This window comes from Sphaerodactylus townsendi, linkage group LG04 (genome assembly GCF_021028975.2).
Source record: "Sphaerodactylus townsendi isolate TG3544 linkage group LG04, MPM_Stown_v2.3, whole genome shotgun sequence".
NCBI lineage: Eukaryota > Metazoa > Chordata > Lepidosauria > Squamata > Sphaerodactylidae > Sphaerodactylus > Sphaerodactylus townsendi.
Genome location: NC_059428.1, coordinates 154,853,144 through 154,869,508, shown reverse-complemented (window position 1 = coordinate 154,869,508; position 16,365 = coordinate 154,853,144). Strand labels below are relative to the sequence as shown.

The window sequence follows — 16,365 nt, the reverse complement described above, 5'->3', positions numbered from 1 at the left end:
CTCCTCCTCTTTTTCTTAGCAAGGGCAAACCCTTCCCTTTCCCAGCACTGGTTGAGGTAAACTGCATACTTTACTTGGCTATTGCATTTCCTGCAGCCAACTATGAATCTACCTGTCCTTGAAAGATCAAGGACATACATCTGGGCATTCTCATTAAGAGCCCTAACTGATCAGATGTTCATTGGCATTAAAACACATTTATTTTAGTCTCTCTCTTCTCCTAGATGTGCAACCCCCCCCCCGCCCCCACATACACATAAAGCAGCCCAATGAGAAATTATAACTGTAAACAAACAAAATATCTGGCTCAAATAAGAATCCAGACACCTTGGGGATTGAGGAAGACAAAGGTGGAGTACAGCAGGTAGTCCACGATCTGCTCCCCGTGGAGGCAGGAACTAAACTGAAAAAAATGGGGGCAGTCCCCGCCCAACAGAAAGAGAAAAAAAGTTTATTTCCTGCCTCCCCGATGGGACAGTGGGAACCACCCGCAAGATGTCCTCCAGCCCAGGGGAGAAATGGAGGAAAGGAAAGCTCTCTCATGAACTGTTTCCAAGGTCAACAGTGAACCAGAATGTCTATCCAGGCCCGAGGAATGGGCAGTATTACTTGGGCAACAGAAAATACCCTCAAAGTATTTTTTTTAAGTTGATGTATGGTTTTGAACAAGTGGAGGACCAGGGTTTGAATATGTGAAATGAAGGCAGTTTGGGGGCTCGCCTGTCCCGAGACAGGTCCTGCAGTGCTGGCCGTGCGACCAACTGCTCCGATTAATGTAACTATATCTGTACCCAAGAGCACAGAGGTGCATCTGTGTTCGAAGTATGCCAAAATGTGTCTGTGTCACACAATGGTCTCCAGTCATGAATGAGAATTTCCTGGTGTAGAAACATCAGTTTTAATAAAAACAGTAATAAAAAAACGTCCTTGTGGAACATTCCCCGCTTTCCCTACCTCTCTCGCACTCGCCGGACCCTTAATAGCTGGCTAAATCTAGCTGTTGTGGGTTTCCCCAGGCTGGGTGGCCGTGGTCTGGTAGCTTTAGCTCCTAACGTTTCACCCGCATCTATGGCTGGCTGGCATCTTCGCAGGCACGTCACGGCAAGATGTGCGTTCTCTCCCTGGCCCAGTTTGGCTAAATCAATCAGGAAGCACAAAAAAATAAGAACAGGAAATCAAATAAATTTCAGAGTGCCATACAACACCAGGGTGGGGGTGGGGAGAGTGGCTCAGAGTTCCAGCATGTGCTTTGCCTGGGGTTCCAGTTCTCAACATCTCCAGCTCAAGGGACCAGGTAGCAGGTGATGGTCCAGAAAGTCCTGGGACTCCTTTGATGAAGTCAGCGGGAAGCCCTGGCCCCTGTCCACAGCCGGCAGCGGTACTGGCATGGGGAGCAGCAGCCCCTGTGGGGTCAGACATTCACCCACCCGTGCAGGGCTCTCCAGTTCTCAGGTAGATGTGGAAAGCCAGGTGTGGAAAGCCTTCCTCATCCCCAGAGCCTCAGCAACAGAGGAAGAGGAGAACAAGCAGGACCATCCAAGACAGAAAATCAAGAGTGCCCCTGACACCCCAGCCCTGGCCCTGCGTGAGGAGGAATATTTGCAGGGGTGCAACATCACAGGCTCTCTGAGAAGCCTTGCCTTTACAAGCAACTGGAAAAGACACGGCTGTCTGGAAGCAGAATGAGGAATCGCCGCTGGCCTTGCGGCTCCTGCTTTGAACTATATGCTCTGTCCTGACTTTGGCCTGGTTCACCCTTGAACTGGTCACTGGGAGCGCTGGAACTTTTGCACTGGACTTTTGGAGTATGATTTTGACAGGTGAAACTGGGCTCTCTAAGCATGTGTGAGTAGGTACCGGGGAACCGTGATACCCACGGGGGCTTTTGGGTGGCGAGGTGTTTTTTTTTACTCTTTTAGTCCTATTATATCCTAGCAGCCACCTTTTCAGGTCGGTTGCACAGAGAGTGACAGGTACAAAAAGGCAACCGTGGCCAAAGTCAGGACTCTCTGTTCCTTGCCTTGCAAGGAACCGTACTGTCATACACAACAGAGTTTCTGCCACGGTGATCGTCATACCCCTTTCATTTTGCCCCACAGATGTGGACTGTGGCGATTTGGCACCAAGGCAAGAAAGGAAATCAAAGTTTTAAAAAATTGCAGTGGGGATTCAGCTGTACGTTATGTGGCCTCAACGACAAGCAGGGGACCTTTGTCTCCAGAACTCAACTGATTATGCGTTCCTGCGTTGCAGGGGTTGGACTCGGTGGCCTTTGGGGTCTCTTCCAATTCTTACGATTCTATGAATCAGCAGCCCTCTCCCATCACCACTTACGGCATCGGGCTTTGATTTCTAAAGCATCACATTCGCAGCAAAATAAGAACCACCGTTTGATAGCATCCCCTCAAGTTCTACTGCAGAACCGTCTCCAGTGGAAAATCTTCATCTGCAATATCCAAACGATTCACCTGCTAAGTTTTTCCTCTGCTAAGTTTCCCCTCTTACTCCAGAAGAGAATGACACAAGTCGCTAACTGGAAATGCTAGCGATTAAGGTTCGGCATTCAGCGCTATGAATATTTCATCCAACGTTCTGCAGAACAGTTACTCTTGCCTTCTGCTACACCAAACTAGAAGCTCAGACCCAGGCCTAGTAAAGTTTTTGCATCGACACCCAAAAATAAAAGCGTCCGTGTTTGCTTGAAAGTTTTATTGACAATTGGTTGGTCCCAACACACAAAAGAGCACTAGAAACACGAGAAGGTTGTCCAAACAAAAGCAGACAATTCAGGAGGAAGGTGGATATTATCTCCTTATTCCACCCAAAGTGCGCGCGCATGTGTGTGCATAAACTGAGGGTTTCGGTGATTGTTCGTCTTTTTTAAACGTGTCAAGAATCAAAATCAGTACATTGTAAATTAAATAATTTCATAGTCTTAATTTTTTTTTTTTTTGCCCCAAATCAGTTGAGTCCACTATTTCATCGAGGCTTACACTGAATTCGCTGGCCTTTGAAAAACAAAATCCCCCAAAGGGATATTCCTACAATTTTGCAAAACAGAGATTCAGATGAGGATTACGCAACAATCCAAAAAGTTCTCGTCCTCTACAGATGGTGTAAATCTGTATTTGAGTAACCATCAGCACAATTAGTTCATTCACCAAAACGCTGGTCAGATAAAGCATTTTAAGTGTCTTGCAATTCCTGGTCAAAATGACGACGGTTTCTATACAAATGACACGCCCGCCCCCCAGGTGATCATTTGTTTCATGTGGCCTATAAAAGATGGTGGAACGACGTTACAACGAAATGGTTAAAAGAAAGGCTAAAAGAAAAAAAAAACCCTATAAACTCCATCCCAATCGAGGAAGTGTAAGAACCCAAAACACACTGTGCCTTGCCGTGATCTTTAGAAAAAAAACCTTCCGGTGTTTTTCTTACATTCACAATGGCTATAAACACTCGGTACTGTTCACGCCCGGCTTCGTTTAAAAGGCGTGTTTCTTCTTTTTTTAACGAAACCCCGTTTTTGTTTTTAAAAAATATATATAACAAGCTGCTTATAGCCATTTGAGTGGCAATTCCTTTTCACTTGCTGGCTGCGAAATCCAACACCGCTTTCTATCTTCCTTATACATTATTACCCCCACCCCTCTTTCGAAAAAAAAAATCCGTCCAGCCAGTGGAAACCTTTGGTAGAGGTTTTTTTTCCGGTTCACAAGCAATGGGAATCCTTGCCTGGCAGATACAACCCATTGTAAATGCCAAGTTTACCCAACGTGGGTATAAAAGCTTTGGTCGGAAGACGTTTCAGCTCTCTCTAAAGGAGGAGGTAAAAAAGGACTCCACTGATACTCCTTGATACTTCTTGCGCAGGCCGGCCTTTCCAAAAGCCAACAAAAAATTCTACAACGAGAGAAACAAGTCGCCACACTAGAAGCAAGCATTAGAATAAAAACTAGACACAGAGATAAAACTCAAGTTAAGCTTCCCATTTACTATATGTTTAAAAATATGGGGGGGGGGGAACCCAAGGTTAGGCATTATAACCTTGACGTTTCCACGTACGGCTCGCGTCTCTGTGCATGTGGAAGCAGCAGCGCTACTCTTCAATCTTAAAAAACAAGAAAAAGCTCCTTCCGTACCTCGTTGCGGTTTGTAATTTATGCATTTAATGCATAGTTTTGAAATATTATCAAAATACTCCCCGGTAATCTCATCGACAAACGCAACAGGCAGAATCTTCAGAACGCACAAGCCCTAGCCTCCTCGCTCTCAGCCCAGATCAGTATCAACCCAAAGAACTCATAAAAGGGAAGCTTAAAATATCCTCGATTTCCTACAAGGTTCCTTGATAGAACCGCAGATTGTTACTCAAGGCGTTAAAAAAAATGGAGTTCTTGCTTTGCAATAGACCCAACTTAATCTTCTACGGTCCTCTTCCGACAAGAGTCTATTGCAATCGGTCGGAAACATTCCAAGCCCCCCTGATCCAACCTGGAAGGCCCCGCTGCAGGTTTTATTCCAACTTTAACAGTGATCTTAAAAAAACAAACAACTGACCAGTCTTTCCGCAACACCAATTGTGTGCTCGATTAACACCATCTGGAAAGAAACGCGAGTCAGAAATAAGCCTACAGTTTTAGAGGGTGGTAGAGGTAGGATTATACTACGGGCGAAATATCGCAAGCCTAAAGGTAATTCTGCCCAAAGTCAAAAGATTTAGCATTTGGGGGTTTTGTTTTGCTGGCAGAATGAAAGAAGAATGGTAAAACATTAAGCCGGTGTTCAATTTTTTTCAAAATAATCCACCCAGCTGAATTCAGTGTAAATCAACCGAACCTTCATCAAAGGTCACCCAATTGAATACAAGTGATCGTCCAGATCAATGATTTAAAATATGAAAGGCACCAATCAAGAGTATTTCCCTGTGCAGAACAACTGTGTTTTTCCCTTTCAGAACACAACAGATCTAAAGCTTGGTGATGGGTGCAAGTGAGAAATTTGCGGCCAACTTTACTCTGTTTTTATGCTGCTTCTTGGCTGGGCTGTCCGTAGCTTCTTTGCTTGACTGGGGCTCAGCCAGTGGGCAGAGGGGTGTGGATGGGTTTTCGGCAGCATCCAGTGCTGGGGGGATGTGGCTTACTTCTCCCTCAGCCTCTGGAGGACTAATTGCCTTCTTTGTGCCTTCTGCTGAAACCGTCACCTCTAAAAAGAAAAAAGAAAAGATCAGTGTTTGAGTTTAAAACAGCTGTTTGGAGACATATCTCCTCTAGTACTCTGATATCAAAATAACTTCTGAGAAGGACAGATAGTTCAGTGCACCACGAGTTATGGGCATGAGTCGTAAACGCCAGCAAGCAGCCAAACAGAAGTATAGGGAATTGGGATCTGAGCTTTGTAATTGACTTGTCCCCATTTCATCTGATCTTCTGAAGTTGGAAGGCAGGAAAGATATGTGAAAATAAAGACGGCAACTATGTGCGTGGTGAATGCAGGAAGGCTGGAACGAAGTAGCAAAAGCCACCCTGTGTGCCTGGCCAGAGAAATGGCACAAGAGTGCCTTTAAGAAACCTGGACTCCTTGGCACTTAAAACCGACTTTCAGAGCAATGGAGAGCTAAAAACTCCAGCGGTGGCGATGTGCTGTCACGTCGTAGCTGACTTATAGCGACCCTATAGAGTTCTCAAGGTAAGAGACATTGCAATTGCTTGCCTCTGAGCGGGCTGAGAGAGTTCAGAGAGAACTGTGGCTGGCTTAAGGTCATGCAGCAGGCTCTGGGGTAATGGATAAGAGCAGGTGGATTCTAAGGTGGAGAACCAGTTGGTGTATACATCCAAACACTTCTTCTGTGTGAAGGAGCGGGGGGGCGGGGGCGGGATGCAGTTCAATTGGAGTCCTTGGCTCTCAACCATGACACCACGCGGGTTCTCTAAAATTACAGCACTTTTAAGCGAAAAATGTGAATTCTACCTAAAGCTGCTTGAAACACAAATGGGAGAAGTTTACAGAGCTGCTACTGGTATTTTAGGTCTGCTGTGTGGTTTTTTCCAAACACACAAGCGAACAGAGGCATGTTGGTGCATCTGGAAGCAGGAATATCTCACTGTCTGTTTGTGTGTGCTGCAGCCAGCCCTTCCAGGTTAAGAAGAATGCTTCAAGAAGGGTTTCCATCCACAGAAGATATAGAAAGCCACCGGCTTTACTGAAATGCTTTATTTAAGGATCGAAGAAAGTGGAAAAGTTCTGCTTTGCTCTAAGATTGCTAGCAAGTGTTTTCTTTCAAGGTGGAAGCCCATTTTCCTTCTGACACAAAGGCCGTTTCTGCAAAAATCCCGTCCCTAAGGCGCCGTTTGCCCAGGCGGCGCTGCTGAAACGCAGCAGCACCGACCTGGCTTCCCTCCACCTCCCCAGAGCGGCGGCAGGCCGCCCCAAAAAACCTCCCTCCTGCAGGGAGGTTTTTTTAAAAACAGCGTGTTCCCGCCGGCGCGGTGTGAACGGCACCGCCAGGAACACGCTGTTTTCCCTGTCCCCTCACTACTCGTCATCCCTCTCGTCAGCTTCTACCCGGACTGCTGAGACTCCTCCCTTGCTGTCCCTCCGACCCCCCTGGAGGTTGGAGGGCAGCGTGAAGCATGTCTTAGTGAAGCCCAGCAGGGCTTAATGCAGGGCTTTACGAGGCAGCGGGATGAAGAGGCGCCTCCGTGTGGAGCCTCCTGCGCCAGCCTCTGTAGCCGGGCCGCTCGCACACTCCCTTGCGCAAGGGACGTGGGCTCTCTACTGACAGGATTCCTGCCGGTGCAGGGGCACCCTTTCCGCAGTGCGGAAAGGGCCCAAGACGCAAGATATAAACACACCACGAGGCCTTTATCTTACAGCTGAGGACACCTGAAAACTTCAGGATTTCCACCTAGGCTCCTAAATGAAGCGATTAATCCTGCTGACTCGGTATGAGAGAAGGGAGGGCTGCTCGGCCTTACCAGATAGGCTTGACGGATGTTCTTCAAACTGAATGAGGTCTACTGATTCAAGCACAACAGGATCCGGCCTCAGCTGCGGGGAGGGGAGGCAGGAGGGGACTGGCTCACACAGCAGATCGACAGGAGACGTGCTTGTGAGACAAAGCAGCTCTTGCTCAGTCCGACTTGAAACTACAGAAAAACAGGAGGCGCTATTTTAAAAAAAGAACATGTCTCTGAAACAAAACAGGTTATTCCCTCACTTTCCCTACGACTTTTTTTAACCTTTCCCCCCTCTTGAGAAGCGGCCCCACAGCACTGCGTCGCAACACGGACTCTCCTGATTTGGGGGAGGCTTCGGTCCGAGAAAGGGGCCAAATCAGGAGAGTTTGCTTTACGCAAGGCGTCGGCCGTGTGGTTCGCCAGCTCACCGCATCTCATCTTCACAGGGGGTGCTTGAATGCACACGAGACCGTCTAAATCAGTGGTTCTCAACCTGTGGGTCACGACCCCTTTGGGGGTCGAACGACCCTTTCACAGGGGTCGCCAAAGACTCTCTGCACCAGTGTTCTCCATCTGTAAAATGGATAAATGTTAGGGTTGGGGGTCACCACAACATGAGGAACTGTATTCAAGGGTCATGGCATTAGGAAGGTTGAGATTCACTGGTCTAAATTATCTTCGCGTTATTGTCGAAGGCTTTCAAGGCCGGAATCACTAGTGTGTTGTGGGTTTCCTGGGTTGTATGGCCGCGTTCAAGTTACTGTACAAGGACCTGAAGTCGAATGAAGGCTAGAACTGTTTTTAGGTTTCTATATGACCAGTAACCAGACGAAGAACGAACGCTATTTGAGGCAGGTATATGGGCTGAGGCACTTTATATGAAGAAGACTTTATTTACAGTCAGTGACCAGATATATTACAAATCTCCAAAATATCTACAACAAAACAAGAATGCAGATCTCTCTCCCCACTTTATATGAGTATCTGGAGCTACAGACAAGCCTGTGGATTTTTCAAGTGAGTGCTCTGATTTAACATTTCCTACCTGGGCAGTTAAGAAATAATCAAACCTAACAAAAAAAAAAAAAGCACACCCCGCTGCATACAAACCTATCCCAGCCTCCCGTTATCCTCAAAGGCTTGCTCTATGTTGTCAGAGGGATATTGGCCACAACAGCAGTGGCACAAAAGTTACACAACTCCCCCTCCAAGGAAGTTTGCTCTGCTCCCTTTCCTTATTGGCCTTTCGATGCCAGATAAATCCTCCTGTATTACCAAGGGCATTTGCTGCGTCATTCACTTTTCCTCAATTCGCTGTTAATCCGTTTAGTGTTCCTCGATTTGCTGTTAATCTAGACATTTTGTGTGTATGTGCTATAAATGTATTTTGACTATTGTGCTGCGTCTTTTGCTTGGGCGGTTTATTGGTTCTCCCTTGGAGAACTCTGTTTGAAAGGCAAACTATAAATAGCACGCTAAGATGCCCGTTACGGCGTAAAGCTTGCTTCTCAAAAGAAGTAGGCAGACAGCTCTACACGCAGATGGCCCAGCGAGCACTCAACGTCAAACAATCCTCTCACGAGAGTGCTTCAGCACTCCCCGCTAGTTGAGATTTCTAGAGACAAGGCCCAAGGTCACTTCTGCTATAGCAACCAAAGCAGAAAACCAAAGACACCCTTGGAAACCATCATTAATTGAAGCTGGCACAGGGTCGACCCCTACGGAGCCGAAGAGCCAGAACGCGGTTGGCAGCGCAGAAGCAGTGACTACGGGAATGAGGAATACGCCAAAAATATAGTTCTAAGACTCTGCAAGGTATTGCAGGCCCGTTACAAATGTGTGCCTTAAGTGGCATCAAGTCGCTTCCGACTCAGGCAACCCTATGGATTAGAAGAAGATGAAGAGATTGGATTTGTACCCCACCTTTCTCTCCTGGAAAGAGATGCAAGGTGGCTTGCAAGCTCCTTTCCCTTCCTCTCCCCACAACAGACACCTGGTGAGGTAGGTGGTGACTCAAGGTGGCTTACAAGCTCCTTTCCCTTCCTCTCCCCGCAACAGACACCTGGTGAGGTAGGTGGGGCTGAGAGAGTCCAGAGAGAACTGTGGCTAGCCCAAGGTCACCTGGCAGGAATGTAGGAGTGCGGAAACACATCTGGTTCACCAGATAAGCCTCCGCCACTCAGGTGGAGGAGTGGGGAATCAAACCCGGTTCTCCAGATTAGAATTTACCTGCTCTTAACCACTAAACTACACTGCGCACACTTCCTTCCCGTTATTCCCAGACTCTGGTCCTAGGAGTCATCCCGCAAAACAAAGACAGATCAGATACCAGGGCTATAACTTCGGGCCCCATGTCTCTAGCGGCAGCTTCCTAGAAAACAACCGGGGCTAGCATTAGGTTGGTTTGTCCAAGCCAGACCCAGATAAATAGGAAACGCGATAGTATGGGCTGGATTCCGTAGACTTAGCTGTGCCATTGATGGTGTTTTTGTCCGGTGCAAAACCTGTCCACTGATACATAAACCCATAGACTCGCTAGACCGCGGCTTGCAAGGAAGGAGAGTCCTGCCATTAACAGAGCAGGTCCAATTAATTAATCTCAATTCTACCCATCTCAAAAGAAAGAGCTAACGTACCACCCTTAACGCACTGTTTGGTTCCTGATTATCCCCCACAGCTACAGGTTTTAACTACAAAACTGCCAGCAAGCTGTTCATGCTTACCAGCATTTGGTGCTTCTATTTTTAATTCCAAAGAATTACTCAAACTCGGCACATCGGCCGCTTGCCCGTCGCAGTCCGCAAATTGGTTTCCAGGATTCTCATCAACGAGAGGAGGACCAGGCGAGCTGAAACGAGCTGTAGGAGGACACGCTGGTCAGCAACGTTGAGTTTTAAGAAGCAGGTTTTAAAGCTACTCTTGAAGATGGTCCACTCAAAAAAAAAATCTGGGAAATGACTTACTTCTCATATCATTCTTAAGGACGACAATCCTCTTGTGTCCGTGACCTTTTATCCAGACTACCTGAACAATAATAAAGAAGCCTTGTGTGAAAACCCAAACCGCTTTGCTGACATCTCTTCTTAAGGTTATCAAATTCTACCTCAAATTGGGTTCCCGGATTTAAATGCAGTACGAGACAGAAAAAGCTCGGTCCTTTTATTCATTTTCATTTGCTATGGAACAGTAATTTCTTTCCTCCTGAAAAAAGCGGCTTGCAAAATGAATCAAATGACAAAATCCGGGGGGGGGGGGGGGGATTAAAACTCGCATAAATTATCCTACCGGCAAAGCTTGGCCACCATAATTCAAGAGCAAAATCTTCTAAAGAGCAATCTGTAACAGAGATGGCGCTGCAGCACTTTCTAAAACCAGCCAAGAGCGTATTCTTGCTTGGTCGTTGGAAGGGCTGTCAAGTTCCCAGGTGCCTCAAGGTGGTCCCAAAAAGTTTTCAAAGAAAGAGACAGCTTGGATTTATATCCCCCCTTTCTCTCCTGTAGGAGACTCAAAGGGGCTGACAATCTCCTTGCCCTTCCCCCCTCACAACAAACACCCTGTGAGGTAGGCGGGGCTGAGAGAGCTCCGAGAAGCTGTGACTAGCCCAAGGTCACCCAGCTGGCGTGTGTGGGAGTGTACAGGCCAATCTGAATTCCCCAGATAAGCCTCCACAGCTCAGGCGGCACAGCTGGGAATTAAACCCAGTTCCTCCAGATTAGAATGCACCTGCTCTTAACCACTACGCCACAGCATGCTGTCAAGCTTCTTTTTCTTTCAATGGAGGAGATCTGCAGTGCTCGGACATGCAACCCTGCTCTCCTGAGCCTCTGTCTCCTCTTTAGCTGAGGTGCCAAGGAACCCCAAAGTAGCTGTAGTTTAAAAAAAGCCTGGGAAACTGCATTTTAGTAAACCTGCCACGTACGGTAATAATAATCAACAAACCCCCACAAGCTACAAACCGGTGGAATTGCCCCCAACAATTCTTCAAGATTGTTGTAGCCGTATACTTTCGGGTGCAGCACCTCTCCGGTGTATTTTGTGTACGCGGTTGCGAATTCGTGAAAGAAGATCTGTTGGTAATGGTACGTGTGCAGCAGAGACCTCACTTTCTTGGCGAAGACGTACAGGTCTGTAAGCATGACGTACTCTCCCTCGTTGTGGGTGACGACCTGCAAAGGAAAGGTGTACACGAATCGTATTCTACCCTCGAGACCGATTTGCGTGAAGAAGCACATTGTGCATCGACATGCAAGAAAAAAGTCCCGTCCAACATTATGCGTGGAAAAATCTCCAAAGTCCAGCTTTAACCCTTTATACTGCCTCTTTCAATCTGTACAAGAGACAAATGACACACAACAAGAAGAAGAAGAAGTTGCATGGATTTATACCCCACCTTTCTCTCCTGTAAGGAGACTCAAAGGGGCTTACAAGCTCCTTTCCCTTCCCTCCTCCCACAACAAACACCTTGTGAGGCAGGTGGGGCTGAGAAAGATCACAAGAACTGTGATTGGCCAAGGTCACCCAGCAGGAATGTAGGAGGGCGGAAACACATCTGGTTCACCAGATAAGCCTCTGCCATTCAGGTGGAGGAGTGGGGAATCAAACCCAGTTCTCCAGATTAGAATCCACCTGCTCTTAGCCACTACACCACGCTGGCTCTCATGCTTTACAACCACTCTCGTGGCTCTCTCACATCTTGCTGTAAGATATTCCAAGTCCCCTGCCCTTTTTCTTGGATGACAGGAAGACGGTCCAGTGAGCAAAAATGCGTTTGCTAGGCAAAAAACAAGTTGGAGGAACGGGGTAGAAGCAAGTTGGGGGAGATTACCAAGGCCGTCTCCATAAAACTTTGACTGCCAAAGCAGAACTTTGAAGCAATTTTTGGGGAATATTCAGATAGGAGCAAGAGCATAAGCCCCAGTAAAGATGCCCGGGCAGGAACAGGAGATCTGAAAAGGGTAGCAAAGGTATAGAGAAAAGCACTACAATACAGGGAAGCGTGTGCTTTCAGTCCCAAAGGCAGACCAGTAGTTTTTGAAATACTTTTCAGGGGCTGGGGCAGCATAAAGGGCTGGTGGGCATGGGTATTGTGTCTATCCTGACCTTTCCACAGCTCACGGCTTGGTTTCTTGCCAAGTGTCTTGCTTGCGCCAAAACGACTGAATTCCAAATTAAATTCCGTACGCATAAAAACAGCACAAATGGAGAGAACGTCACTTTCTTGTTCATCCCAACAAAGACCAGACCGACCAAAAGCCCCTACGGGAGATGTTCTCTTTCCACCTTCCACCTACAGTGGGTTTAACTGTACATCCTACTACATATGGAGGGGAAGGTCATAACGTCTCAAATTTCTCTCTTTTTTTGCCTGTTGACCTGAATACTGAAGCCAGGCACTGCACCATTTTGTTGGTTTCTGTTTCTGAGCCTAAGCCCACGAAACACCCAAAAGGGGAAGGTAATGAATGCCGCAAACTGCCTCAAAGCAAGGTGAAAAGGGATTTTAACAAGAAAGCCAATGTTAACGGGGCAGTGTTGGCATCAGTAGCCAAGTCAGGTTCCTCACCTCGACAAAGTACGGCATGCTCATCAGCAGATCAGTGAAGGTCATGAAGCCGTATTCGCACGGATTGAGCGTGGTGCTTTGCGTGGTTTCGTAATGCCTTTTGAGTTGATCTGCAGAAATGCAGGAGCTTTCATCCAGCGTCATCAGCAGCAGCAGCAGTTGAGAGGTCAAGGCCCGGAGAGACTTTTTATTTATAAGCTGGATCTGTTTACCAAATTCCACATTGACTACCTGAAAGAAATTTGAACTGAAATAAAATCTGGACAAACCGAAGAAACGGAGGTCCAACGGGCAGAAATCGGGTTTGGAAAGGCTGAGTCCGGTTGCGGGGAGGCAGGGAAGAGGTCAAAGGTCAGGAAAGAAAGTCCATCTAATACAGCACAGGTGTCAAACTCGCGGCCCTCCAGATGTTATGGACTACAGTTCCCATCATCCCCTGCCAGCATGATGCTGGCAGGGGATGATGGGAACTGTAGTCCATAACATCTGGAGGGCCGCGAGTTTGACACCTATGTAATACAGCATCTCTATTAGTTACCATAACTTTTGAACAAAACAGAAATGTGAAAATATACCGCTCATCCACCCAGCCCCATATCGAACACTCTCAAGTCTCTGCTGCGATACTATTCCACTACTTTGTAAGTTTATGCTTTAAATACCATTACTGAGATACCTACTTCTGCAAGAGCACAATATATATAACGGAAGCCATGTTAAGAAAAGTCTAACATTCCTAATGATGCTCAGATCAGCCACCATCTAAGAAAGCAGTGGGGGGGGGGGGGTTATCTTAAAGGTTTCTTGCTTCGTGACAAGATGCTGAGAAGCTGGCCTTTTAAGCAGAGAGCTCTTGAAACCGGAACTGTACAACCTGGGCATTATTCTACGCAAAGACACAATACCCCTAAAGACCGCCCTGCCAGCAACATCGCCCACTCTGACCATACTAAGCAACAATTTTATATCCCCCCCCCCCCCCCGGGCTTACCTTGACAACATGGCAAAGTTTTTGCATTAGAGCTGGAACGGAGCTGACGTTGAAATCCTGAAGGCGCAACGAGTAACCGAACGTTTTTGCGTACTCTGGGAGGACGTCGGTCATCATAAGGCATTTGTCTTTCTGAGAGCGGAGCAGTTTAACAAAGTGGGCTGCCAAGGCTTTGACCTGCTCGACCTCTGTTAGCGTGAGGATTTTCTCTTCTCCACATTCTAATACCTAAGGGTGGAATTGAGCTCAGTTACCGTGAGAGAGTGTGGAGAAAGGTAACGCTCAAATTTTAGTGAATACGAGCAACACGTGCGAGTCTTCCTGTTACACCCCCAGAGAAGCTCATTATTTTCTTATTAAGTCTCAGTTGTCCCTATGGGTTTAGTTCCTTGTATAGTGTTCTAAGGGAGGGAACTTTAGTTAAACCCTGACCCTTTAAGAAATCCCCCTAGAGGCAGTCTTCCTTTCATTACCCAGTAGCACCCCTGTTTAGCTCAGTTAGTCTAAGGTGCCAGTGGAGTTGGGAGGCTGCAATATCTCTTACGTCTATGGTGTATAGTCTAAAGTGAAAAGAGAGCATTAAGTCTAAGGTGTTAACAGAAAGTAGAATCCTGATAAAGGACACTGAAGGAACCAAGTGAAAGCACAGGCAAAGTGGCATTTCTTGGAAGAAGCCAAGAAAGAATCAAAGTCTCAAGCTTCAAGTTGCCCCAGTTAAGCAAGCACTTTATTGTAGTCAGACCCTGGGAGGAGTTAGGGTCTCAGTTCTTCTAAGAAATAAACCTTTCCTTAAAACTGTTACACCTTGCTTGTGAGTCTCCCACTCTGTTCTGGCCGAGTACAGGGCACTTAAGTGTTTTACTTGGGGAACAGAACACTTCCCTTGCCGTTTCACTGAACATTCAGGACAGAAGTGTCTGGGGCCCACGCTACCCTCCAACCTCCAGGCCACGCGGAGCCGCAGTATAAGACTGAAAGAGCCGCAGGTTGCAGACCCCTGCCATAGAAGAATTGGATTTATATCCCCCCTTTCTCTCCTGTAAGGAGACTCAAAGGGGCTGAATAACTCCTTTCCCTTTCCCCCTCACAACAAACACCCTGTGTGGTAGGTGGGGCTGAGAGAGCTCCAAAGAACTGTGACTAGCCCAAGGTCACCCAGCTGGTGTGTGTTGGAGTGCACAGGCTAAACTGAATTCCCCAGGGTTCCTACACTGGACAGCATATTCACTGAGAGGAGTTTAACCTTCCCTGCAGTCTAAGCACGATAGTATGAGAGGCTTAAAATGTAGTGACTAATAACACAGAAACTTTATTTTTTAAATAAAATGTAGAAAGCACAACAGTAGACTCCCAAGATCCAAACTTTGAGAAAAGCAAGAGTACCAAAGATGAAAATAAGCAACACACCACATCTCATTTATTTATCATATTTGTTTAAAAATTACCTGCAAGACATCTGGTATGGCTTCAAAAAGTTCAAGTAGCTTGGTAAACCCATAATAAGCAAGTTTGCATTGACGGCCGAAATGATGGTGGTAAGACGGTATGAATTTATCGAACGACATGCGGAAGTAGGGCTGATGGCGCAGCAGCTCGACTACCTCCTTCGAGAACTGCTTCGTCCTCTCGACTTCCTCCTTGGTACGTTCTACATGAGGGAGAAGTACAGAAAAGTAACTGAAAAGAAATGCGAGACAGAATAGGCTCAGTTATGGCCTCCGACTCTGAACAAAATGACTTCAGACCCTGACTCTTGTCATTTGCCTTCAGACTGAGACTCCAGTAAGGCAGCACTGAGGGGTCGTTGTGAATTCCACAAGAAACATCTAACTGCCAACAGCTGTCCACACTGGAAAGACCCTTCTTAATATGGAAAGTGTTTGCTTTGGTGGGGAGGATCTTGCCTAATACTTGTTCAAGTGGATTTTTACAACAGAAGAGCCCTCCAACAAGAACACTTCAATTATGTCCGACCCTACATGATATTATGGGGTGAGGAGAAGAATGGATTGTATGATATATCATCTCATTTTGCGTGACTGTTCCAAAGACGTCGGGAAAATTTGGCCCTTTCCGCACAGACGTTTTGGGGCAGGAAATAAACCGAATGTTACGCAACCTATAACAATAAGGCATTGAATATCTTCCAAGAAGGATAGACATACCTCTTTTGGGGATACAGATTACCATTTCGTTGTCCTGTTGATACAGACAGATGGTTTTGTCCGGGATTTCTGATATTAGATCAGCCAACTCACATACTCCGTATTCAGTCACATCCCAGTCTTTCGAGAAACACCTGGATGTTTCGGGGGGGAAAAATGGGTTCTTAAGAGATGTGTTGGGGGTTCAGATAATTTGGCTAATTGAATGGAAACAACTGGTGTGATCTCAAGCCCCCCTTGAGTCTCCCGTACCTTATAATGGCCAATTTTTAGTACAAATTGTGGAGCATCCCTCTGGGCGCCTCCCCCGGTCCAACTGAACAATATATATCTGATATCTCTTTAATTATATTGCTTTATTTATCCTACTTGCTACACCTTATATCTTCTGGTGATCCCTGGCCCCAAAGTGATCCGGCTGGCCTCCACAAGGGCCAGGGCTTTTATGGCCCTGGCCCCTACCTGGTGGAACAGGCTCCCAAGTGAGATCAGGGCCCTGCGGGACATACAGAGTTTCTGTAGGGCCTGTAAAACGGACCTGTTCCGCCAGGCATTTGGCCAGCCGGGATAACATCTCACTTCTGTGAAAAAATCTGGCCTCCTGTGGGGGTAGGAATGGGGAAGGGGAAACAATTTTAAGCGCCATCTCAACTTTGAATTTTATAATTTGTATATGGTTTTAAC

The 16,365-nt window shown here is 46.8% G+C and overlaps 1 protein-coding gene across 4 annotated transcripts in view; it reads right to left on the bottom strand.

Annotated features, from left to right (window-relative positions):
• Positions 1–2,694: 2,694 nt before the first annotated feature.
• Positions 2,695–16,365, bottom strand: part of MARF1 (meiosis regulator and mRNA stability factor 1) — a 38,082-nt gene continuing 24,411 nt past the window's right edge. For all 4 annotated transcript variants that reach the window (XM_048495297.1, XM_048495298.1, XM_048495299.1 and 1 more), the window contains 9 exons: positions 15,682–15,815; positions 14,962–15,164; positions 13,517–13,744; positions 12,526–12,756; positions 10,919–11,128; positions 9,926–9,986; positions 9,686–9,820; positions 6,981–7,151; positions 2,695–5,208 (listed from right to left, as the gene is read on the bottom strand). In XM_048495297.1, the coding sequence (XP_048351254.1) occupies positions 4,973–5,208; positions 6,981–7,151; positions 9,686–9,820; positions 9,926–9,986; positions 10,919–11,128; positions 12,526–12,756; positions 13,517–13,744; positions 14,962–15,164; positions 15,682–15,815 (1,609 nt within the window). In that variant the 3' untranslated portion in view covers positions 2,695–4,972. The remainder of the gene's footprint in view (positions 5,209–6,980; positions 7,152–9,685; positions 9,821–9,925; positions 9,987–10,918; positions 11,129–12,525; positions 12,757–13,516; positions 13,745–14,961; positions 15,165–15,681; positions 15,816–16,365) is intronic.